This window comes from Papio anubis, chromosome 1 (assembly GCF_008728515.1).
Source record: "Papio anubis isolate 15944 chromosome 1, Panubis1.0, whole genome shotgun sequence".
Lineage (NCBI taxonomy): Eukaryota > Metazoa > Chordata > Mammalia > Primates > Cercopithecidae > Papio > Papio anubis.
This window is the reverse complement of record NC_044976.1, coordinates 75,075,262-75,102,610: the sequence shown is the minus strand read 5'-3', so window position 1 is coordinate 75,102,610 and position 27,349 is coordinate 75,075,262. Positions and strand designations below refer to the sequence as shown.

The window sequence follows — 27,349 nt, the reverse complement described above, 5'->3', positions numbered from 1 at the left end:
CATTTCTGGAAACAGTATTACTGACATCATATCAATTTTTAAAACTTGAACGCATTTCTCATTCCTTCTGTCTTTCCATCATCTCAGCACCTATCCAGTGCCAGTATGTCTGGGATTCTCAATTCACAATGTGTTTGTTCCTGTTTGGGAAGCTAAATTACAAACAATTCACATTTAGCAACAGATTTTAACTCTTTAACTGTCAATAAAGATTGAATTAATACACTTTTATTCATTCCTCCTCATTCTTCTTTACTTCCTTTCACCACCATGACCTCTACTGTAAAAGTGTAATCAATTTGAATATCCCCTATCCAAAATGCTTGGGATCAAAAATGTTTAAAAGTTTACATTTTTAAATATCTGCATTTTACTTACTGGTGCAGCACTCCAAATGTGAATATCTGAAATCAAAATGCTCCAATGAGCATATTCTTTGATCATCATGTCAACTTTCAAAAAGTTTCCGATTTTGGAGCATTTCAGATTTCAGATTTTTGTATTAGGGATACTTAACTTGTATTATTTTTACAGGTTATTTGCACACTTTTCAAAGTCCCCGTTTCCCCTTAATGATTTCGGTTTTCCTTGCAAAGTCAACTACATAAGGTTATTTCTAACTGGATTCATTCTGTTCAGACTATATACTTGATTTATTACAACTTTGTGTATTTTGGTTATTTTGGTACATGATCAATCTTGACATAAGGTAAATATGGATTTGCTAATAAACATCAAGGTAGAAAGTGAAGGCATCAGAATTCTATCCCATCCTTTTTACTGAGTGTATAGAATTCACATATCTTTTCTCAGATTTAAGTGTCTTATTGAGAAGGCTTTTTTACATCTTCTAGGAAGAGATGGTGCTACAGCTTGAATGTGTCCCCTGTATTCATGGTTTGGAAGCTTGATTTTCAATGTAACAGTATTGGGAGGCGGGGACTCACAAGGGGTGATTGTGTCAGGAGGGTGGAGTCCTCATGAGTGGATTAATATTGTCACTGAAGTAGTGGGCTAGTTATAAAAAGAGTGGGTTGTTATAAAAAGAGGTCCGCCCATGCTTTTTCTTTTGCATGCTCACTTCCACCTTCAGCCCTTCCACCATGGATGACCCTTGCTAGATGCTCTTGGACTTCCAAGCCTCCAAAACCATGAGCCAATGAAATGTCTGTTCTCTATAAACTATCCTGTCTTGGGTATTCTGTTATAGAACAGAAAATAGACTAAAATAAAACATTTGGTATCTACAAGTGGGTTGTTACTCTAACAAATACCTGAGAATGTTAAGTGGCTTTGGAACTGGATAACGGGTAGAGGATGAAAGAATTTGGAGGAACAAGCTAGAAAACACCCATACTGCAGTGAATAAAGTGTTAAAGGCAATTATGGTGAGGGCTCAGAATACACTAGAACTAGAGAGAACCTGAATCTACTTATAGATAATTTAAGAGGTTATGACCAGAATGCTGGTAGAACTATTATGGACAGTAAAGGTCTTTCTGATGAAGTCTTGGACAGAAATGAGGAACAAGGTGTTGGAAACTAGATTAAAGGCCATCTTGTTATAAAGTAGCAAAGAACTTGGCTGAATTGTGTCTGTGTCCTAAGACTTCATGAAATACAGAACTTAAGAGCTGGAATACGATGAGCTAGACTATCTAGTTGAAAAGATACCAGATCAACCAAGCACTCTGACTGCTGCATTGTTACTTTTGAACCATACAGTGACATGCAAGAGAAAAAAATAACATAAAGGCAACATTTTAATTAAAAAAGAAGCAGAACAGAAAAGTTTGGAAAACTTTTGTATGACCAAGTGACCTTCTGTTAAAGAGATTAATATGGGTGGAAGGAAGTCAGGTGCTATTTGTAAAGACAAGGAGAGAAAGATCCTGAAGGCATTTCTAAGATCTTCCAGGCTGCCCTTCTATTATAGGCTCAGACCTCTAAGAGGGTAGAATGCTTTTGGGAAATGCATCTAGGAAGACCTTCAAGAGCTTGCTGGCCAGGGATATCTCAAGACTTTGCTCCCCACATTCTGATAAAGCACTCTTTGGCTGTTCTAGCTGCATCTCAAGCAGGCTTAGATGTGGCTCAACCTGCTGCTCAAGAAGATACAAGCTGTAAACCTTGGCAGTGTTCATATGATACTAATTCTGTAGGCATAGCTTCCTCCATCTGGATTGCAAATAATGTTGCAGATAGCCTGGGGGCCTAGGCAGAGACATGCCACAGGGGCAAAGCAGACACAAGGAGTCCCCGACTAGGGCAATGCCCAGAGGTTCTGTAGGGTCAGCACCACTGCCAAAACCACAGAAATGTAGGGCCACCACCATACAACTCTAACTGATGAGAGCTACTGAGTGGACTGAGCCCAGTGAAGCCTTAGGGTGAGACTATCTGAGGTTTTGGGTACCCAATCCCCAACTCCTCAGTGTGTCCAGGATGTGGGACATGGAATCAAAAGAGATTATTCTTCAGCTTTTAGATTTAATGTTGTTTTCCCTGCTGCATTTCAGACTTACTTGGTAATGAATTATCCCTCTTTTCTGGCCCATTTCTCCCTTTTGGAATGGAAATGTGTGTCCTGTGCCTGTCTCAGTATTGTATTTTGGAAGTAGATAACTTGTTTTGATTCTATACGCTCACAGCTGGAGAGTCCTTGCTTCAAGGTGAATCATGCTTTCAGTTTCACCTATATCTGATTTGAATGAGTCATTAGACTTTTGAGTTGAAACTGAATGAGTTCAGATTTGAGGGCTATTGGGATGGAATGAATGTATTTTGCATTATGAGAAGGACATAAATTTTGGGTGCTGGGAAGTATTCTATTTTTATGTGTCTCACAAATCCATGTGTTGGAAACTTAATCCCCAATGCAACAATGCTCAGAGGTGAGGCCTAATAGGAGGTAACTGGGTCATGAGAGCAGAGCCTTCATGAAGATTAATATCATCTCTAAGGGAGTAGGTTAATTACAGAGAGAGAGGGTTGTTTTAAAAGGGAGCCAGCTCCTCGTGCTTTCTCTTTAGCATGCCCACTTCCTGCTTCTGCTTTCTGCCATGGGATGACTCTCACCAGAGGCCTAGGTCATGCTCTTGGATTTCCCAACCTCCAAAACTATAAGTGAAATAAACTTCTATTCTTTATAAATCGACCCAGTTTTGTGTATTCTGTTATAGCCAGAGAAAACAGACTAAGAGAGATAGGTAGCTTATGGGATATCCCCCCCTCCAACTATCCTGACTTCTGGCCTTGTGTAATTCTCTCCCCTTGAAGAACTTGGCTCTGACTCATAAAATAAATAAACATTGAAGGGATGTCATGTCCATGATTAGATTACGAGAGGTTGTAATTTTTATCTTGCTGGAGTATCCTCTTCTTTGGTGACTTTGATAAAGCCAGGTGCTATATTTTGAGCTGCCCCAACAGAGAGGCCCACATAGCAAAGAACTAATCACAGCCTCCAGCTAACAGCCATCAAGGAACTGAATGTGGCTGAAAGCACATGTGCTCAAAAGTGAATCCTTCCATGGTTGAGCTTTCAGATGAAATGTCAGCCCTGGTTGACACTTTGCAACTTTGTGAGAGACCCCAAAGAAGAGAACCCATATAAACCATATCTGTATTCCTGACTTGTAGAAACTGTGGTATAATGAATACATAATTTTAAGCTGCTAAATCTATGATAGTTTATTACACAGCAATAGACAACTAATAAAGATGGCTACTTTTTCTTTTGTGGTTTTATGGCATTTCTTTACATATTTCTATCATACCACTTATCATATCCTATTCTCCGTTATGTAGATGACTCCAAGTTTAAATGTTTAAGATAAACCTATTTTTTGTGCTTTATAAGTAAATCAATGTCCTATGAGTGCTTCAAACTATGTCTAAAAATTAACTAACCTCCAACTGTTTCTTCTACTATATTTTCTCTATCAGATAGTAGTAGCAATGTCTGCCCAGCAATTCAAGTCAAAAACATATGAATTGTCCTTAGTTCCTTTCCTTTTTCTATGTTCCTTCTAAGCAGCAATCAAATATAATACTCCTTTGTTTAAAACCTTTCAATACTTTTGCTCTACTGCTCTTATAATAAAGTTAAAACTCCATATTACAGCCTGTAAGACTTGGGTGATCTGACCTCAGATTTAAATTGCTTATTTATCTCTAACCACCACCTTCCACCTCTCACCTCAGTGGTTTTCCTCTGTTAGCCCATTTTTGCATTGCCATAAAAATTACCTGAGACTGGGTAATTTATGAAGAAAAGAGGTTTAATTGGCTCAGTTCTGCAGGTTGTACAGGAAGCATGGTGACAGCATCTGTTCAGCTTCTGTGGAGGCCTCAGGGAGCTTTTACTCCTGGTGGAAGGTGAAGCAGGAGCACTCATGTCACATGTCCAGAGTAAGAGCAAGAGAGAGAGTTGGCGGGAGAGGGGAAGGTGCCACACACTTAAACAGCCAGGTCTCATGAGAACTCAGTTGCTATTGTGAGGGCAGCACCAGGCCATGAGGGATCTGCCCCCAGGTCCAAAACATCTCCCACCAGTCCCCACCTCCAACACTGAGATTGTATTTCATCATGAGATCTAGAGGGGCCATCCAAACTATATCATCCTCCAACCAGTCATACTAAACTTCTTTCAAATTCTGGAAGTTGTCATGTTTTCTTTCTTTATTGTAACTCCCTCTATTATTCTATTCTTTGTCCATGCTTGGCCTTTTTCACATCCCCTTTGCTGTATTCATTTCCACTCATTATGCTGATCTCAGTTTAAATTAACTTTGCCAAGGAAGCCTATTTTAGCAATCTCGAGTTGTGTGCCTACCCAGTGAACTTGGGTTGCCTGACTACTCAACCTCTTGTCTATGTTAAGACTTCCTCCATCAGACAATATCCCCCAAACACTTGTATTTCTCCCATCCTAGCACTTATTCCATTGTTTAGAAATGCCTATTTAATTGTATCTCTCATTACACTGCGAACTCCACAAAAGCAGGAACTATGTTGGAATGTTTTGGCAGTGAATCCCTTATACCTAGAAGAATGTTCAGTTCTAATTTGTACTTCCTGTTCACTCTGGTGTTGAGTATCTTTTCATGTGCTTATTAGCTATTTGTGCATCTTGTCTTGTGAAGTGTCTGTTCAAATTTTTTGTGCACTTTTAATTCAGGTGTTTGTCTTCTAATTATTGAGTTTTAATATCTGTCTGTTTATCTATCTATCTATCTATCTATCCATCTATCTATCTATCTATCTATCTATCCCATATGAGTCCTTCATCTCCTATGCATATCGCAAATTTTTCCTAGTCTGTGGCTGGCCTTCTCATTTTCCTAATAGTCTCTTTCAAAAAGGATTTTAAAAATTTGATAAAATCTCATTTATTAATAGTTTTCTTTCATGATTTTTCCTTTTTGTGTCCTAGGAAATCTTTGCCTAACCCAAATTATGAAGATTTTATCCTTTGTTTTCTTATAGGTTCATCTTTTCTGTTTATGTAAATTATCCATTTCACATTAATTTTTCATTTTTCTTTTCAAACAGATTCCAGTTTTTTTCAGCAACACATGTCAAAAGACTGTTTTTCCCAATGAATTATTTTATTATTTCTATAAAAAATCAGTTAACATAAAAATCTATCAAATATGGATCTATTTCCGGACTTCAGGTTACAGAAATGACCAGAGCTCATGAGATCACCTACATGAGCAATTCAGCTAATATATAGAGAAGGAGACTCATTAGGAACGAATAGTAGACTTCAGCAGAAATTGAAAAGAGACACGGAAGAGTATTGCTTTATGACCTTGCAACTAGCCATCTTTTCTTCCTTTACTCTTATTGCCTACCTAGAGTAAATCTCTACTATGTAAGACCATAATTTTTTTTTCTGGGACCTAATAGATAACTTCCAGGAAGACATAACTAGATTATTTAGAACATGCAATCTATGTAATAAAATAAAAGAGTGTGGTTCCTCTGTTACATTTTCTCTGGATGACAGGTAAAAGTTGGGACAGATGCATATTATGATTTTTGCTTTCACAGTCTGTTTCTTGGCCCTGCTGAAGTCTCCAATTAGATGCATATAGCTGTCATTACATTAGAAAATTTTCATTCAAGCACTCTAGGTAAGTATACATGAAATTGTCATGAGAAAAACCATAATCAGGGTAATTCACATTCATGGTAACTCCTAAAGCTGAGAGGGAATGCATATCAAGAATAATAATACAAGACTAATTGATCTACATGGATAAAAGGGATAAAATGGATCCATATTTACACCTACATTGGTTTCACATCATATGCTATTTGAATTCACAGCTCACTTTAAAATGTCTTTGAAAGGTGCTATTTGTTCAATGAATACATTTAAAAATAGTGCTAGAGCTTTGTCTGAACCCTGTAGCCCCCTAGCAGATTCCAGAGAAGATAGGAGAATTCTCAGCATTTTACCATACTATGAAAGTTCTTATTTCATTTGTCAAAAATAAGCCCTATATTTTCAAACAAATATTGCTCTTCTACAAGACACTGCTGTCAGGGATCCTCATGTTGTGTTAGATAAAAGCGTCTTTACGTCTTGGCACTGTCTTCTGTATTAACCATTTCTATAAGCCATTACTAATAGCAGTTCAAAATGCACTTCCTGAAATCCAGCGTGCATTGTGTCATCCTGGGAGTCTAAATCACCGTATAGGTACATTTGAACACTACTTGCACATATAATGCAATGACAATTTTAATATCTGAATTATTGTGTCCTTGTACTTCTTATGCTTCTGTATTACATTTAACATTTTTTGTTTGCATCACTTTTGTGGCCATTAACTTGTTCTGAATCATCTTGTGGTTATTTGGAAATTTTGTTTTTCTAAAAAATTCTTTAGTAAACTCCATAAATATAAATACTGCATTCTACTCATCTCTGTATCCTCCGAAGCTTTAATGAAGTACCATGAATTTGATTACATTTAATGTATATTTGTTGAGATTATATTTTTGCATAGATATCAATAAAGACCAGGACTAAGTCCTTACATATATACAAATCATATTATCAACCTTTCATTCTAGTTACGTTGCCAGGGACACAATTAAGCTCATGAACTATCCAATTCTCAGTAATGAGAAGACAGGTTTGACAGTGTGGGATGATTAAAATGCTTAATGTTCAATTAGCCTTCTTGGATTAAGTCTAGTAAAGGAAAAGGTAGGTAATTTAAAGTTGTATTATGGAGAATATTATTTTACAAAAATCTTAAGAGAGCAATTTGAAAAGGACATTGATTGCTCTAAACTTAAAATATCCAAGGCATCATTTTGAAACTACAAAGACCAGATAAAAGGGTTATAAATATACTGAAAGTGAATGGTACAGACAAGAAAACTGAAAAATGCAACAAAATTCGATATGAAGAATTTATTTAATCTAGCAGAAATAGGAAAAGGTGGACAATATAAATGACTCTTAAATCTACAGTGACATCCATTATCATAAATTACCAACATGAGAAATGCTAAAATACTAAATGTAATTTTCTTGAGTCATTACATTTCAAATACATATCACATAGCAAGTATATAAAAATATGGATGTATGAAATGTGAATGAATTTTTCACACTGTGAAGCAAAGGAACTTACACCTTTTTGTGAGGCATTATGACAATGAAATCAGTGATTGGCAGTAGTAGAGCTGGGGACCGGTGGGGGGAGGTTGTCAAGGAGAGGAGTGTATGTGTGTGTGTCCTTATACCCACCGTTAATTGAATGCACTTCCAGAACTTGGGAACCAGTTCTGAATATGAACTAGGTGAAATTTGTCATCATCAGAAATAACCTTTTTTAAGAGATGGCTTCTGAATATGCTGCTGCTAAGACAAGGGTAAACATTTTAGTGTGTTATTTTTTTCAGAGTTTCAGTGTGAAACCGGGCTTTGGTGCATAAAAGTTGCATCCTATTTCATAGAACGTGTACTTTGGAAGGGACCTAGGTGGTCACTGAGTTCAACTAGCTACATAAACACACGAATTATTGAAAAGTGAGGTGATCTATCTGCAAATACTTAACACAATTTCATTCATCCTAAAAATCCACACTCTAATTTTAGACTCTTCTAAATGCTCTCCTGAGATAAAGTCTGAAATCTTACTCATTGGCTCTATTATGTCCAATAGAATCATAGACTTTAATTTTGCACCTGCATTGATGCCTTTTAAGTATTTGAATTTTGTTCTCTCTAAAACAGTCTATTAATCTGGCTAAGGGTTTCCAACTCCTGGTGTGATATAATTTCTAGTTTCCACATGATCCTGGTTGATCTCAACCTGTTTCCTCTTTTTTGAAAGAATTCTCAATTGTCGGTTTCTTTATATTGTGGTGACTTCTACTGCAGTAGAAGAATGGATAAAGTATAGGAAGAGCTTATTCGTGTAAGAAGACACGTTAGTTTCCTATAAATATGAAGAATTTTAAATTTCCATAGTAATCAATTAAATGCTAATTAAAAGAAGATAACCTTGTTTTGCATACATAAAGTCGGCAAGGTTGAAGAATCCCATCATTTTTGGCACGGGTTCAGGGAAGCAGGCACCACTGTATGCTGATGCAATAAAAAAAAATAATCAGAGAAATGTTCAAAAATTCATTAACAAAACTGTTTAGCATAAAAAGAAAAGTGACTGGGGGAAATCGTTAAATAGCTTAGGGCACAATGTAGCTACTGAATATTAGGATACTTTAATGACTTTGAGAAAATGCTTATAATTCCTTATTAATAAGACACAGCAGGCTATAAAACACCATTATTTATATATTTTTATCAATAATATCTATAGAAAAATACTGAATGAACCCTGGGAAGTGCAATAATAGGTATCATACCTTTCTGTCTTCAATGTTTCTGACAATGAAAATATATTACCTGTCCAATCAGACATTGAATAAAAATAAGTTTTGCTGGGCGTGGTGGCTCAGGTCTGTAATCTCAACACTTTGGGAGGGTGAGGTGGGTGTATCACTTGAGGACAGGAGTTCAAGAGCAGTCTGGCCAACGTGGTGAAACCCCATCTCTACAAAAATACAAAACTTAGCTGGGCATGGTGGGGCACACCTGTAATTCCAGGTAGACGGGAGGCTGAGGCAGGAGAATTGCTTAAATCCAGGAGGCAGAGGTTGCAGTGAGCTGAGATTGCACCATTGCACTCCAGCCTGGGCCACAGAATGAGACTCCATCTCAAAAATGAAAACAAAAAACAAGTTTTAAAAACACTTCCAGTCCTGAACCTTGCTGTTTTGTTCTTAGACTCTTTGTGTATGTATCAGGGTCCTAGTGACCTTTTCATTGCTATATCTTCTATTACAGTGTTCTGTACCTCCAAATATTTTCCATGACTACTGTTATAAAGTCATGCTCCTGTATTTTCTGAACCTAAAAGCCTTTTTGTTTGGCTTTACATTTGTTCCTATCAAATTTCATTTGGTTTTATTGAGTCCATATGTCGTGCTGTTGAAAGTTTTAATTTTTTTCTGTTCCTTATTGAACAGCCAGGCACAGTTGTGCATATTTCACTGATACATTTGCGTGACATTAGTGTCCTCATCCAACATTAATGCCCTTTTATCCATCAAAGATTGTGGAGTATTTCCCCTCACCCCTTTTTTTATTTTTATTTTTACTAGGAAGGAAAGTCATCATAACCAGCATCACCAAAAGATGTGTTGTCCAAACCATTTTAATTTGAAGGAAAACACCACTGACTAAGGAAGATCATTCCAAGTAAATCTGATTGTATATGTTCTACTTCTGGAGAAATTTAGACATTTGTAGGAAAATTATTTCGAAAGATTAAGCAATTTTGTAATCATGGAAAATGGCATATTTGAAAAGTGTTATCAAATATAGAGCAAGAACTCTCAACAATGCATGGTGTAAGGTTCTGCTGGTGTATACTCCATGATTGTATTAGTCAAGACGTTTGCCCATGGACTTATGGACAGTGAGAGCCACCACTCTGATTAAACTAAACAATTTATCCTTGTAAAGCACCACAGAATATTATTATCATCAATTACAACTCTTAGAAAGAGATTCAAACCTATGTCATTTACCAACTAGACAGTAAAGTTTCTTGTCCTTAAAAGAAATTTCTCATTAATCTGAAAGAAGGTAAACATTGGCAGATTCTCTTCTCTAATTATATTGCTTTTAGAGTCCCAGCTAATCTCCCTCAATGGACAAACTAAGAAAATTTATATGCTAGCATGCAAAGTACTTTCCCCAAGATAGCAAATAGTTTCCTATTAGGCAAAAAAAAAAAAAAACCCTCTAGGATGCAAAATTCTGTTAGTGTTAAGGGAAAAGGATTCCTAGATAGCTTAAAGAAAATGATGTCAAAGAGTAGAAAGTCTCGGGAAGTGAAGAAGAGTGAGGGAGAGAATGCATGTAAGGTCCTCTCTTTATAGAAATATGCCCTGTGATGTTGTGGTGTGTCTAGTCTTTTTAAGGCATGTAAGTACCTTTATTAAGTTCGTATGTCAATGTTAACAAATAAAAAAGATGAATGAGAGAAATTCCTAAATTTACGATTCAAGAAATAGCAATTATATTTTCTGCAGTAAAAAATATCACAGTGCTGCATAGACCTGAAGACCAAAGGACAACTGAAAAAAAGGTGAATCTCTGTGGCATCTTGCAAGGGAAATAGGCACAAAAACAAGGGGTTGATCAGAGGTGAGGGCGCATCTATCCTACTTTAACCACGGATCACTAAGACTTTAAAAGTCACATTACTTCTATTGTGGGTAGAGTTCAGTCACTTAAAAGTGTTTCTTGTGTACCAGTTTCTCTCTTGCTTCCTTGAGCAAAAGAAACCATATTCTCTCTTCCTGGTATAATACAACCTGGAGCAATATATTGTTCCTTATTTTATTCTTGTTCTGGTGTGGGTACTAATATCCATATACAAAAATTTTTTTCTGAAGTGTTTCTAGTGCTTGAACAAGGATTATCAAAACAACTCACCCATAGAGCTGCACAAAACTCAGTGTTTTCTTTTTCAGCTATTGTGTCATCATGACTAAGAATATCTGGCAGAAACAGCTACATGTTCATCAAATTCTTTTCCTACACATTTAGACAGCATTGCACATACCAAGCCACGTGAGCAAGGCTGGCCAATAGAATGTGGGTGGAGTGATATACATCACTTCCAGACTTGCCCATAAAAACCTTCCAGCACAAGCTCCCTTTTGCTCTTTCCTTTTTAGTAGGCCAAACAGAGAGGACTCAAAGGACCTGGAGGAGGGCAAAGCCACATGATGGAAAGTGTCTTTGTATCTGAGTCACCCTTGGAAACAAGCTGGTTGGAGAGGAGCATCTATGTAGAATTTATGTTCAAGAGAGAAACAAATCTTATTCTCTTAAGCTACTGAAATTTGGGGTGTTATTGGTTACATTTATTAGCCTTCCCCAAATGGGTATGGACTCTGGGCCAAACTGCTTTGGTTCCAATCTCATTTCATCAAAAGCTGTGTGACCATGGGCAAGCTATTTAATCTCGCTAGTGCTTCAATTTCCTTATATGTGAGATGGTGATGGTAACATTATGTACCTCATAAAGTATTGGGGAAACTGAATGAGATATACAGCCCTTCAATAAGCCTGGCATATAAGTTATTGGAAGTCATTATTTCCAAAGATGACTCTCATTTTGAGATCATTTCCAAATATGGATCTCTTATAGAGTTGGATAGATAACGATAAGCTGATTTGTTAAAAGAAAAATTATCCAAATTTGACATTCAACTGCAAGAGTGTTGAGTTTTGTGGAAAGAAAATGAGAAGAGTGGGGAGGAAAGTAAGGAATAGGGAAGGAAGGGAGGAACGAAGGAAGAGTTCTTTGTTTTATGCAGCTTATGTGCTAACTCAACTCTGTTAATATGTCTGGCATAGCAAAAAAAGAAATATATGTCAGCATCAGACAGTTAATATGGACAAAACAAATTCCAGAGGCAGACTAACATTTTATCTCGTTATTGTTTGTAGTAGTATCCTGGATATGTTTCTGACTTGGATATCAACTATATTAAAAATCCCATACCCCCTTTTTCCTCTGGCTTTGTTAACATATCCTTACTTGTCCTGTTGTAAAACAAACTGAAATATGCCAATAGCCCTTTGCCATTTTGTAAGCTTTATTCTAAGACACAATGCTTATAAATAAAGCACTATAATGTCATTAAAAACTCTCAACAAATGTACAACTGTGAATTTACAGTTTCTTCTAAAAATAGATGAAGATTACAGGTTTTAAAATGAATGAGAAACTACAGAAAAAAATCATGGGAACTCAGGAAAATGAGTGAAGCAAAAAATGTTCCGTATGTAACAGAAATGGGTATTTACTCAGTAACAGTGACAACAAAGCTAAACACAAGGAAATTAGTACTTTGTAGATTAGGTAACAAAAAGCTATAAAATTGCCTCATTTTGATCCCTTTGAAGTTTCTTAGAAACAGCTTTCACTACATAGGTAAATATGTGAACTTGGTAGTTGACTGTTTATTCATCAAGATGTTCTTCACCTTTATGGAAGGAAGTGAGCTTCTATTTTCTGAAGAATCCAAGGTGTGAACAAAAAGAGATGTATCTGTGGAGAAAGAAGAGCTTTTCTACTCAAAAAAAAAAAAAAAAAAAGTGCCTATTCTGAAAGGAAACAAAAAAGTAGTTAACTAAAAAAAAGAAAAAAACTGAATGAGATTTTCTGCACTGTTACAATGCCCAAGGACAGTTCTGATTCGATGCCTTAGCAATTTACATGGAATTTTACTCTGGTGTTTTCTCTACAGTTCAGCAAAAACAAGCAACAGAACAATATACCATTTCTGAGCCACAGGAACCATTTTCAGAGGCCATTGTATGTAGTTTCAAAATTCTTCACTTCTAACAGTATCATATAAATGTACTGTAGAGAAAAAAAAATCCTTTTCAATGCTTTATGCAGACTAAGTCTTGAGGGACATTTGGGGCTTTCATTCACCTGCCAGAAGGGTATCTAGGTTCAAAGGTCACATATAGCGCAGGGATGAGCATGAACCCAAAGGGTAGTGTTAGTGCTGATGGATAATTTCACTAACTTGAGCAGCAGAGTTGGTTTGAATATGAGGACACTTTAGCTCTGGGGAAATGTCAGCAACAGGACCTGCCAGTTTCACCAGGCAACCTCCAACACTCAACAGCTCTTGGTGTATCAATGGCTTGCTCATCCTCAATTACAAAGAGAAAGTAAGAAACTCAACTTTATGTTCTTTAAACAAGTCCTAGAATTTTGTGATAACAGAACATAGCCTAGCCTTACCAATAGCAACAAACAGAGAGAACAGAGTGTAGACAATCAATGGGATATGTTCCTTCAATTATGAAAATATTGCTCCACTTCAGTGTGCTCATCCTGAGCAGAATTAATACAATTTGGAGCCCTTGGATTCCATGAATAGACTCTTTAGTAAAATCAGTTAGGCATTTTTTTTTTCCAGCTACTCTTCTGTCTAAAAAGTGTAGTGGAAAAATTACTAGAGAAGAAAACATGAGACAAGAATTTGAGTCTCAGTACTGCCATTAGTCCAGTTTATTACTACAGGCAAATCACTTCACCTCTGTCTGTTTCCTCAGCTCCAAGGTGTAGGAGTTGAATTGGCTGGTCTTTAAAATCTCTTTCAGCTCTAAAAGTCTACACTACTTACAAAGGCTAGCACTGGCTCCTTCAGTCACTAATCTATGTACACGATTAAAATGATGAGGTCTTGTCTTTTAAATATGCTGTTTTAAGAAAAAAGCATTTTTTCCCTCCTGGCCCCCAGACTGTAAATCCTTTGTTGTGCTAAGCCATGCAAACAACGGACACTGAATAACATAATTTATTGTTTGCATTTAACATGTCCCATTAAAGGCTAGATGGGCCCATTGTTTTTGTTCTTTTTTAAAATCAGTCATCTGATTATATTTTCTCGCTTATTGAAATTAAACCAACCTCATAATTAACATCCAATTAACACTACTAGGTGAAGTACTTTAGTGCTGTCTCTTTTCTAAATAACAGTCTTTCTCTTCTGATGGTCTTTTACTTCTTGGAAGGTTAGCAGGTCCCCAATTCAGACTCTTGTTCCTACCTCAGCTGATTCATACCAAATCCTCCAAGAGCAATCTCCTTATATAAATTTCCTTTTTCACAGTGGTCACAGTTCTCTAGCTATATAATAAAAATCATGCAAATCTGGATTTTGCTTATGCTAAAGACTGGCTTTTTGAATAGGAGGACCAATGTTCATTTACTTCAGTGTGAATGAAGCTTGATGCAATGTTTTTCAATGTGACTTTAGCTAAGCCTGCAATCGGCAGAACCCACAATACAGATTGCTATACTTACAAGTCTGATTTGTGACAACTGTGGCATCTAATTGTGTTTTCTAGATTTAGCAGCTTCTCTAGCTTTATTCTTCTGGCCAGCTTTTGAATATGATTTTATGTACTCTTAGCAATCAGTCCATTTAATTTGGATTTTTGCTTTTTTCATCAGGATTCAAAATGTAACCCAACAAATTTCAGATGAGGTCTAAAATAGGGTTTTCTATGATTCACATGCACCAGTGAAGAATATAGGATTATACACATGCCTTTATATATAGTTATAAGTATATAATGTATATATATGTGTGTTCACACACACACAAATGGACTCTATGTGCATATATACAAACATTCCTCCAAATCCCAATTGCATTTTCTTTGATAGCTTTGATAGCAATGTAAAATCATATACTCTAAAAGGTTTCTTATTCACATTATCATCATAACAATGTAAATCATTACTACTTCTCACTTGGTTAAATTGGAAAAGATTCAAACATTCATTTTAAAACTTTTTAAAAATTACCTTGCTTTTTCATAGAATTATGCAGAATAGAAAATGATATTTAGTCTATTATTTTTATCTTGAATGTTTTCATGCCAATTTCAGAAAAATTGTGACCCATTTTTATAGTTCATTTTCCTAGAGCCACGGATAGTATTGAAATATTTTTATTTTTCACATATTAGTTTCTGGGATAAATACACATCAGTGATAAGTAAGTTCAGTTAAATTTTTCAATGTTTAAATGTTGGATAGAATATCTTTCATTTCACCAGAATCTGTGGGAATTGATCAGAAATTTGCATGGCAAAATAGTCTCCTTGAATTGCTCCCTTACCAAGCTCTTCTCTATCAGTAAATCATAGATGAAAAATTTATTCTCAACATGGGAGAAATTAGACTTTGAATTTTCACTAGAATTAGAAAGATGGAACAAAGAAAAACAGGAAATAAAAGCAGAGAAAAATAAGTTGTGAGATTCTATCAAAATGCTGATTATACTGGAAATCATTCAATTGAGTTTCCAAATTGAGAAAATCCTGTGCTTTTTTGTTTGTTTGTTTCCTGTTTGTAGAAAGAAAAAGACAAAGAAAACAACAATAAAAAATGTAGAGTAGCAGTTTAGATGCAAAAAGAAAGGAAAGAAAGAGGAGAGGAGAGGAGAGGAGAAAAAAAAAGCCCCTTTCCACCCCTCCTAAGAAAACACTGGAGTCTACATATTCCACACACAACTTCCGCCATAGAGTGAAGGATACAATATACTGCAAAAGTCTTCATCAGAGAAAGCTACAACGAGGCAGGAGAGCAAGCAAGTTTTCAAATGTTTCTCATCAGCAGGGATTAAAACAAATAAGAGTTGGCCCTTCATTTATTAGAAAACTAAATAAATTAAGTTCATGTCCCAAGGCATTCTGATTAATCAAGGATTTCTTTTTATTTTAAGGTGAAACAACAGGGGGAAAAACAGTCTATATGGCAATTTTAACATTTGTCTCTGTTTATTTTTCTTTCAGTAGGCATTTCTATCTATCATTAGTTCAAAAATACTTAACATTCGTAGAATTAAAAATTGCATAAGGGAACAACAACAGAATAACAACTCCTTCCTAGGATAGAACTGGGGCTTAGTAATTTTTATGAGTGTGAATATTGAGGTATCAAAATGGCAGAAGACAGCAGGCAAAAGGCCTTTATCCAAGACGGCACATTTTAATGATAGCTCACCATAATACTTAGCACTAGTAAATACCTACAAGTGCTTCTGAAGTGAAATGTATCATTACTTCCAGTCTCCAAAACATTCTGTAAGTTGAGCCTGGCTTTTGTCTTTTGAATCATTCTGCAAGGATGTTTTTGAACTCTCAGCTACTCTCTCAACAAATCATCCCTTTAATATTTAATGAGCAATGAGTATATGAAAAATAGAATTGTCTCAACCCTAGGACAGGAAACTATATTTCTCTGCCTTCATTTCCTCCCGTTGTCCCTGCTTTTTCATCTTTCCCCCCCTAAATAGAATCACACGTATATATATGTATATAGAAAAACTACTTAAAACTACTTATTTTCACAGGGGTCCTAGCATATGGCCAAGACCATCCTTTGTGATACTTTTTGTGTAATCCTGATATAATGTATTTGGCACAGAGATCAACTGGTTACTAGTTTACATAAATTCTATTCTATACAAATATTAGCAAGTAGAGCAATCTGGAATATAACAGAACAATGACCAAATTACAGATCGTCTGCTAAAGAGATAGCAGAATACACAGACAATAGCCCAATGGGGTGTTCAGGGGCATCACATGGTATAACAGATGTTAAAGGACTGTAAATGACAAAGTACCTTGGACATTAAGGTCATTATTATTGTTGTTATTGTGGCATAACAAGTGACACACTATGGGAAAAATGAAATCCTACAAGGCAAAAGCTCTGGTCAGGTTTAATATAAGGAATCATTTCCTCTCCATGTCTAACAGTTGGCACTTGGCAATGAGAATGTAATGTTTAGAGAAACACATCTTGGGCCTATAAAATAGCAATTTGAATATACAAATATATATTATGAAGTATGATAGGATACAAATTGATGTAAAAATATGCTTTGCTTTCTCTGTTTCATGATTTTAAAAATCATACGGTTTTGTGTTGTTGGATGTTGAAGCAGAGTTAGTAAACCCTTTGGTTATGTTTTAGGAATGCTTTCACAGTATATGTTATTACAGTGTTGAAGTTGGTATCTTACATGTTAAGTAGCCTTCTGAAATATTTAGGACTCAACCAAAAATAACTAAACATTAATATAGGTCATTCTAATCACACGTTTAGTTATATTGTCTGTAGTAAGAATGGATGGTAAGAGTGGAAATTCATCAAGATTTGCTACTTAGCCCATTTTGATTTATGTGTTTGGGATAGTCAAGTAATCCTGAAGTGTAGGACGTCCATGAAATCTTCATTGTTAATTAGGCAATGGCCTGAGGCTTTAGCTGTAGGAAATACTGTTGAAAGATGGCATATTAGGAAGTGACATTTTCCCGTCCTTAGGCTAACTAGTAAGATACTTGCACCCTGATAGCAGTTCTTGGGTCAGTGTTTGAAAAATCAATCATTCTTCAAGATGGTGGAGCTGCTGAGATTCAAGAAGCCATTGAGTCAGTCACCTTGCCTCATGAGGCCAAACTCTTTTGGCTTTTGGAAGTTACTCACTGTTGAACAATTCTAGGCAGCTATCTTGAAGGATAATCTTCTCATTTCTTAGGTCACAGTTGTCATGTCACTGGCCTTCATCTCAATTCCAGTTAAATTATAAAGTGCGGTATGTAGTGTTGAACCTCCAGAAAGAACATCATGAGCACAACCATCCTCCATGAAATGCTGAGTTTGAATTACTAGCAGAGTCACCATCCACATCTGAGAGTGTACAGGAACTTGATAATCATTGTTGTTGTCTTTATCGTTACCATCATCTCCATTAGCATCATCAGCATCACAGTCGCAGTATGGGGATCACGTTAAGTGATGTGGCAAGATCAGAAAAACCATTATCAAGACAATGTCCAGTTTGGATGTGTAAATATTATCCTGTGCTTCTTGGCCCATTTAGCAAACACTTTCTTTTCAGTGATAAACCTATGACCCCCATATGGGGCATGTTCATGAAGAAAATATTCATCACACTCATCTCTTCCTTGTTCATAGTAATGGTAGGGGACTTTTCTATACCCTTCTGTCCTAGAAAAGAAAAAAGAAAAGAAAAGGAGGGAAAGATTGAGATGAAGAATGAAGCACTCATTTACAAAAATCCATTCTGTGCCCAGTAAATGCATTTACTCACAAACCCATACATGATTCTTGTCCATGAACTCAGTTAAAAGCTATTATATGTATGAAAGCTTTTAGGAAGATGTACCAGGTTCTTAGTGGCTTAATAGATCAAATAAAATTTATATATCATGCCAATTACATTCAAACATATGGCTATTCTTTGAAAAAAGAAATGGTGTGTAATGGAAGAAACTTCAGATAGCCTCTTGCAGAACCTGAAGAAACTGTGATTTTTCACAGTAAGATATTGGGTTCATCTGAGCTCCATTATGCTTATAGTTAGGGAAGAAATATTTGTCCATGATGATTGTGGCTGAGTTACCATTTTGACATTATGATTAAAACAGTCTGTGAATTATATTGTGCCAATTGTTGGTAGGGAAATAGATTTCATTATCCTGATGAAGCATGGAGGGTTTGTTTTATTATCTAATTAGAAACTATCCCACCAGCAAGGATATACTGTGGGTAAACACACTCATTTTAAATAAGGATCTGGCAGATTACTCACTTATTAGTGAAGTATAATTTCCAGGAATTCTTGTTAAGCTGTCAGTTTCTCTGAGGCTTCAGGACATTTTTTCGTTCATGATCAAATCTAACTAACCATTGAGTAGATAGCTATCCATCAAGCCATCAGAGCAGCAGAAATGACAAACTTGCTTTTGCAAATTAAACAACCACTAAACTTCTATATTTTCAAGCCACAAGTTCCTGCTATGCCACTGATTAAGGGAAAAGTGTTCCTCCTGACACTTGACATTAGACTGGTAAATATTTTTCTTTTTATCACCCCTAGAAGTCACAACTTGATGCACTGACACTAAAATGTCATGTCAGCAAAGAACACTGGGAAATAATTGTTGCTTTATCTGTTTCTTAGATTTATGGTATTAAAATGAATTGTGATATTTTGACAAGATCTCAGAATTGGAGCTGCATAAAAATAATTTCCTGTGATCTTACTTGCAGTAGGTGTCATTTATCATCCCGTAGACGTGAATGCCATAACAGGCGTCCATGGCCAGAATGAAGGTAAACCACCCTGTGCTGAGATACGAGCCAGACTGGACTCTGAGGGAAATTAAAACAAACAATAACAAACAGGACAAAACACAGAACAACAAGCAACATTTCATCAAAAACATAGCACTTGTTATCAGGAAAAAGCATTGAGAAACTTGACAATATGTCAAAGATGCACACTTATTTTGAATTATCTCTGAATAATTTATAGGAATGCTCTTGCTCTTACTACCTTAAGCCTCAAAGCTATGTTGTGTGCAAGAGAAGCCATATGGCAAATATCTGAAGTCAAATAATCATGCTCCCTTCAGGTGAAAAATAATTTATTTAATTTTCCATAAGACACAAATTAGTGCTGTCTATCAGAGGAAAGGTTCTCTTAAAGCTGCTTGGAGCCTGGATGGGTACCGAATGATAATAGTGCTATCTTGCTTACCTGGACATATTACTACTTTCTTAAAGGCTGCTTGGGTTTCTAAGTGTAACTTACATGCAGTGTATGTGATTAACTTGAAATGAAAGCATCTGAAAAGATTTCCTTAACAGTTTTCCAGGCATTATAAGACAAGACTTTTCCTTTTTAAGACCTACATTATCAACTTCATTGTATTTCCATTGAACAAGCGACATGGTAATCATTGTTCTGGAGGCTGGGGATACAATAACGATCAAAACAACCAAAGCTTCTGTCTTTGCGAAGGCCAGTGGATTGGATTTGGAGGTAGCTATGTTATAAAAGTTGGCCAGGAAAGGCTTCTTTGATCATGGGAACAAAGATCTGAAAAAGACAGAGGGGAGGGTCAAGGAGGAAGAAGCTATGTGGACCACATGAGGAAAAGGTATTTCAGGAAGAGGGAAGGGCAAGGACAAAATCACAAATATGGAAGTAGGGTTGGTATGTTCAAAGAAGATCTGGGAAATGCAGGAACTGAGTGGGAGGGTGGGGATGTACTTAGATGCAGTGCTGATTGGGCATCTGCCAAGTTCCAAATGGTTCAAAGGAATTTTCAGTGAAAACTGGATCTCCATATTTGTCTTTAGCCAATGTGACTCAATCCATTCAAAACAGATGACTGCCCATCTCCTTAAAACTCTCTCCACGGGGCATTTGGACTAGCCCAATTTGTTTGACAGCTGTGTAGCAACACCTCTGAAAAAGATTAAATGGTCTACCTTCCATGTAGACTTCTTGGCCTACAGGAGCACAGCCAGTTGAAACTGACACTTAGATACTGATAACCGCTGTCTGGATTCAGCCCTCCAGCCAGTACTTGCTCAATATTGTTGATGCACACCCCAGCACCAAGCCATCAGTGTGCTATAATTAGGAGCCTTGAATCCTTTGCTGCTGCTGCTGCTGCTGCTTCTTTTTAACAGGCACTACTTAGTGTCAAATTACTTACAACGTGCCAGCATTTCAGGAAAAACACAAACTCACAGTGGGGGTAGATGATTGGATTTTTTAGCCTTTACTTGCATTGACTTTGGGTGATTCACAAGGAGACACAAACTCAGCCCATATACCTCCTCTCTGCATACTTGTCACTGAGTCTCAAATGTCACTGCTTAAGTAGCCATTCCTTCGTATCTTCTGACGTATGGAAAATATCCCAGAAACCAGATCACAGCGAGTTACGTGCACTTTCCTCTGTGATAGAAGCAGCAACATGGGGCAGCAATAGATGCAAAATGAGTGGGAAGACATATCTCAGGGAAGTGAGATACACTAACGAACAACTTTGCCTTTTAGACAACTTAACCTGAAGTCAATCCTGCATTCTGGGGTCTGAGGAGGAGCAGCAATGATGGGAATTGTTTAAAGCACCATCTGCTTAAAAAGCCCTTATTTGAAAATGAGAAGAGATCAGAGGAGGCACGAGTCTTGACAAAATGCTCCCAAATTGAATCTAAACATTTTGTCTATGTACTGAATTTGTCTAGTTATTATTCCTATGGAATTGTGTATTCTTTTTTTTTCTCTTCTTTTTCATACTATTTTTTCTACCTTCCACTCCCTATATTGTCTATTCTTCATTATTACGCTCACCAACTTTTAGAGATCACTAAAAGTTACGGCATTTGTTTGTTTCTACATGATGAGGAAAAAAACAAGTCTCATGTATTTACTCATTTATTCGCTTTTTCAACCAACATTTATTGGGATCCTATTATGTGCCACTGACTGTGCTAGGAGCCTGGTGATGAATATTTTCTTACGAGTACATGGTCTAGTGAGGGAGGCACACATGTTAAAACAATTGATCACAATACAGTGCAACAAAGCACAGCCATGTGTTTCAGAGTCAACACAGAGTGCAGTCAGAATTGGAGTGAGGATATCTGGTTTGATATTGCAGCTCTGCCACTACTCGAACATGAGGCTTTGGACACTTATTTAGCTTCTTTGGGTCTTATTTTCCTTGTGTCTAAAATGAGATGGTTGAACTAAGTCATAACCAAGGTTTCTTCTAATTTAAAAATCAAATGATTCTGTGATCATCACCCTCAACAGTCTGTAATTAAGTTTTAGCCATTGTGCAGTACCATGCTCCATGCATATCGGATATTGTAATGAGCAAACACGTGAATTGGTCAGATCACATTTCGTGCTCCCTTGTGTGACAGGCATGATACTAAATGTATGCAATATATATAAAAAGATAAGCTGGGTATAAAGTTTTTACCTTGCAATGGTAGCGACAATGGTCACAAAACTTTCATGGGGAGAACTCCTTTATACTGCCACTCATGGAAGGTGTTGCAATGGCTGACCAAGGCCAAGGCCATAACTGAACCATAGTGCTAAGGGTAAAGGTGAATTTCAGTGCGAAAAAAAAAAATCATAATTAGGAAAAATCATCCTCCCTTTGATGTGGTCCCTTCACAGATGTGTTAATTATCAAAGACAAAGATAATATATCTCCAGGAAAAAGAGGAAGATCCTCTTTGTGACATATGGACACTTATTCTGCAAAACAAGCTCTCCTGACTCATTCCAGTCCAGCCCACACAGTCATTTCTGAAGGTTCAACAGTAAGCTTTCAGAACAGAGCCCTCAAAGAATAAAGAAGATGCAATGGTCGTAGTGGCTTCTCTATATATCTGTGTTCTCTTTACCACAGGAAAAGAGGATCAAGAATTTCAGGGTTTGGCATCTGGTCAAAGATCTTTCCTTCTTACCACCTAATAAGGAAACTTTACCACATTTCTGATCCTTGATTCCTTTAGGACCTAACCTGGTTTGTTTTATTTCTGTGTAGACAGGCCATGCTAATTAGCTCAATAGCGCTTTAAACAAGATGTGTTGCATTTGATTCAGATGGGGGAGGCTCATACTGCCCAAGTGCCCTGTCCTACAAATAGCACTTAATTAGACAGTTGCAGTTCCTTTCCCTGATGCCTCTGATATATTTGGGATGTTAAATGGCATGGGGTTTCCTACCCACAGTACAAGCTAGGGCTAGCAAAGTAGTTTTTTTCTCTAACTATTTGAAGTCAATGTCCATATAGTGATGCTTGCAGTGGAATAATGACAACTTCTGGATGAATCCAGGAATTCTTTCAAATAAATGCCTAGTAATCTAGGTCCCTAGAGGAACTCACTGGCCTGATGACACTGGCTCTGGAACGTCTTGTAGCTGCACCATTTCCAAACTCTACTGGGTTGCTGTGTGAACATACTAGAAATGAGAAGTTATAAATTACACCCAACTAGACCTTTAAGTTTCAATGAAAACTACAACAAAAAGACTTTGCCTGATGTATGTGAAATTGTTTATGATTTCCAGCTTGGAAAGACTTAGTGATAACTATCAAATGCCTCAAAATGATAACTATCAAATGCCTTAAAAATTCTTAAAGGGTATCCTCTGGGGCCAAGTACTGTTTCATAATTTGTCACTCATGCACGCAGCACTATGTATGAGTTGGCCATCAACCATAGCATTTTTTTTTTTACCTTCCACATTTGGGGATCAATAAAAGCAATTATTCTCATCCACAAATAAACAATCACGATTCCCACAGGGATGATAAGAGAATTTAAGCCCTTAATTCAGTGCAATAGGAAAGCTTAAATTAATGCAGCAGAATAATGAGCCATGCAGCGGAAAATAAAGGCAGGAGTGTGAAGAGGAAGCCATCAATCCTTTGATTTTACTGGTCAGGCTCTGCATCCCACTGCTCTTTGGTAATCAAGATACTTATAACTTGGAAACTACTTAAATTTACTGGCACATCTCTTGGGAAAATGATGCTGTCAAGACTTTGATGTAGCACATGCTTGAAGACATATCATTTAAGATATGATCTTTCATCTAGTTTATTTCAATAAAATATAAGCTACTTTACCCTTGATGTTTACTCCTATTCCTTCATGTCAAAAGGCCATCATATGGATACAGGGATTCCTTGTCTGTCCAGCTATCATGATGTTTACCAGTCTCAGTGTTTTTGGCTGTCAGTAACCTTCATTTGCCTGCACCTCTGTTTCTGAGTACACTCTGTCCTCTTCTCATTTCTGGAAAGATATTGTGAAGCACTTTCCTCCTGTTATCCGGCAAGCTGGAACCTTCTAACTGAGTGACATTTCCCTTTCAGATAATTTCAGGGGAGGAACTGTGGAAATGGAAATGGCTACTTTTCAAAAGAGAACTGGATTATGTTGGATTTATTATCTATTCACAGGGTGCTCTGCTAATTATTGAATACCAATAGCTCAATGAGTTGGGTTCTGAACACAAGAAACTCATACTTTGATGACAAAAAATTGTAGCGCTTTCTCTAGATTAGAGTTTCTCAATCTCAGCACTATTAACATTTTGGACAAGATAATTCTTTGTTGTGGGGTGGCTGTCCTGTGCAGTTCTCTTATACATTTTATCAGATTCCCCTCTGTTCCAAACTCATCTGGGTCCTAAGGAGGCAGTAGATTTGACTCCCCATGGCCTATTCTTGCCTTAGGGTGACTGCTCTGAGGGTGTCCTTGACCCTAAACAGCCAGATTCCTATCATCTCCAGATCCCACTCTGCTCATTCACTGTCCCCTGATTTTCTTCATCCAACCAAGCATTGTACTTCCTTCTCCCTTCTTTACAAGTCCATCTAAACCCATCTTCTTACTTTTTAACCTTAGAAATCAGCAAAGTCAGTTGGCCTAGACCCAAAGGGCAAGTCTTAGCTTGCAACGGGGGAATGTACAATTAGGAATGGAGAAAAAGTGTCAGGTGGGACAAGGACAAGGAGTTCAGAAGCCTCAGTATCTGTGGTTAACTCCTTTCATGAAATGGTTCCTTTGGGGGCCTTTGGCTCAAACTTTGCAGCTTCAATTCTACTGTTTCTTTCATGAACTGATGAAAGTCAAGCCTCGGGCACTCAAAGCTAACATTTCAAAAGCATAATAATCATTTATCAAAGCCTGAAGGGTATCAAGACCCCCCTCCCAATAATGGAGGTTTATTGGAGAGCACAGTATTGGCAGCAGTTTCTGAAACCTGCTATACTCAGGGGTAAAAAGAGAATTTAAAAGAAGAATTAATCAATATTTCATGTCTTGTTTTAACACTATTGGACCTCAGTTCTCTCATCAATATACTACACTGGCAGGATAAATAAAAACAGCAAAGTAAGTTTTCAGATACCTTCCTAGGGAGAAGAAATACCTGACAGAATACAGACTATTCAATTAAAAACATTCTTTCCCTCATTTTTTTCAAAAGCACACGGATAATGAAAGAATACATTTAAACAAAGAGTCCTGGCAAGAAAAACAGCTGATGATTATCAGTAGCACCTTGGGATTCAATCTAATATTGTGAACCAGTCTAATGGAAGCAGAGCTCAAAGTGTGGAAACAATTTCAGCTGTCCCCAAGTCATATATTTTTGTATATCATTCAATAGTCGGGAGCTATGGAAATGCTCTGGAGTTTGCCCATTGTATTAACACTGTATATTTGTACTATCTATCAACAGGACATGCCCAGCACATTTTCAGGCAGCAACAACTTTCTGCAAATCAGGCAGTGGAATTCTCAGTCTTGTCTTGAATCATTTGCAAATGGACATAAACTTTTCAAATGAATAAAAACATCATTCTGTGGCTAGTAATTCTTAAGAGAATGAACCAAGTGAAAGGAATTCAGGCCTGAAAAGTAACAAAAAAACAGAAAATGGAGAAAGCAGTAAAGCTTAGAGGAAGACTGTACTTCCAGCCCAATCAGCTAATTTAAAATACCTGTGCTAATCAGTAGGCACTTGGACTGTGAATATAACAAATAGTTTTTTCTGCTGGAGAATCAACAGGACCCTCTGACTGGTGATGAATGCAATGAAATTGTACAAAAGGAGAATAATAAGAAACAACTGTGTTCTTTTCAAAAATGTACATTTAAAAGTAAAATGGTACAGCTCCCAATGGTCTGATTTATGGCTGCTGTAGAAATAGAAAATACCACTCACAAAAATTACTTTATTCATTCATCGCAGAAATTAAAAGGTTATTTTCTTCTTGTCCTTAGGCTTTAATGCCTTTTTAATTGGAACTGCTGATTTTCTAGATTTCATTCACTTTCTTAACTGAACAATGGAACCCTAATAATAGCAGGAAAGGATGATGGCAATCTTTTGGGTTCACTTCATTTACCAGTGGTCGGTTCCTTAACCACTTAATATGGGTCGGTGCTATGGGCTGAATTTTGTTCCCCGCAAATTCATATGTTGAGGCCCTAATCCCCAGTCTGGTGGTATTTTATATTTTGTCATGGGGCCTTTGGGAGATAATTAGCTTTACATGAGATTAGCAGGGTGAGTTGTCATATGATGATATTACGAGGATGAGATTAGTTTCCTTATAAGAAAAGCAAGAGACACCAGAGCACTCCCTCTTCCCACCATGTGAAAACACAGCCAGAGGGCAGCCATACAAGCCAGGAAGAGAGCCCTCACCAGAAACCTGTAATGCTGTTACTCTGATCTTAGACTTCAAGCTCCCAAAACTGTGAGAAAATAAACTTCTGCTGTTTAAGCTATGTGATATTTTGACATATGACGGCCAAGGCAGACCAAGACAATGTGTGTCCCTCGAGACCCTCCCTAACACATCTAAACTCCCCACTGCTTTTTCCAGGACTTCCTTTCTTAAACGCTTTGGTCTAGTCACGTGGGCTCATTTATTGCTCCTTAAACAGAACTTGCGCATCTCAGCCTCTGTCTTCTTACTCCTTACTTCTGTGTGCTTTTCTTCTTCCTGAAATGCTCTCTCCAATGTCCTCTCCAGTTTTCAATCTTATCTATCAAGCTGCAATTCTGTTTACTCTCATCTACTAAAGAAAGATGTGTTGAGTACTTTCTAGGTGTGAGGTATGTTACTGGGCACTGGGAAACCAAATTGCCCAGATCTCAAATCAGGGTTAAGTCAGAAAGGCAGACTCAGAGACTATTTTCAAAGCCAAGGCTATTCAGGAGGTAATTCCCCTGCAAGTGACATGGGACTACTGGGGAAAGAGCAACAAATATAGCTGAGGGAATTGAAGAGGATAATTCCTTCTCCAATGGGAGGTCAGGGCTGAGCTGTGGATTAAGGCTGAGTAGGAACATTAGGCAGAGGAGGAAAAGGAGGAGGGCTTTTCAGGCAGAAGGAATGGCCTGTGATGTTGTACTGAGGTGTAAAAATAATAGGACCACAGAGTCATTCTCATCTATCCCCTAACCTGGTACAGACCTTAAAGCATCATCAGTGTTTATTTCTGCAGTAGATTGTTGGTTACAGACAGGATGCATAAACAGCACCAATTTATTTTTCTTTTTTACATTACGTTTTGAAATATTAGAGATATCTTGATGTTCCATATAGTTATTTTCTCAGATGAAAGAAATTTATGGATCTGGAGAAAAATATCCAGAAGAAAATTGACAGAATTATGTTTTACTTCTTCATTAAATTCCTCATTAATTCAGAGTTGAGAATGAAACATAAACAACCTATGACTAAGAATAAAACAATTAAAAATGTATGTTGATAAAGAATGCACCTAGTAGTGCTCATCCGTGTTATAAACTAAG

At 37.0% G+C, this 27,349-nt stretch overlaps 1 protein-coding gene across 6 annotated transcripts in view; it reads right to left on the bottom strand.

Annotated features, from left to right (window-relative positions):
- Window positions 1–9,734: 9,734 nt before the first annotated feature.
- Window positions 9,735–27,349, bottom strand: part of ST6GALNAC3 (ST6 N-acetylgalactosaminide alpha-2,6-sialyltransferase 3) — a 567,065-nt gene continuing 549,450 nt past the window's right edge. For 3 of the 6 annotated variants that reach the window (XM_017962620.3, XM_017962621.3, XM_031653023.1), the window contains 2 exons: window positions 19,230–19,337; window positions 15,840–18,170 (listed from right to left, as the gene is read on the bottom strand). In XM_017962620.3, the coding sequence (XP_017818109.1) occupies window positions 17,984–18,170; window positions 19,230–19,337 (295 nt within the window). In that variant the 3' untranslated portion in view covers window positions 15,840–17,983. Of the gene's footprint in view, window positions 18,171–19,229; window positions 19,338–27,349 lie in introns of all 6 variants that reach the window. The other 3 variants (XM_021923833.2, XM_017962628.3, XM_031653100.1) reach the window with 2 other exon arrangements.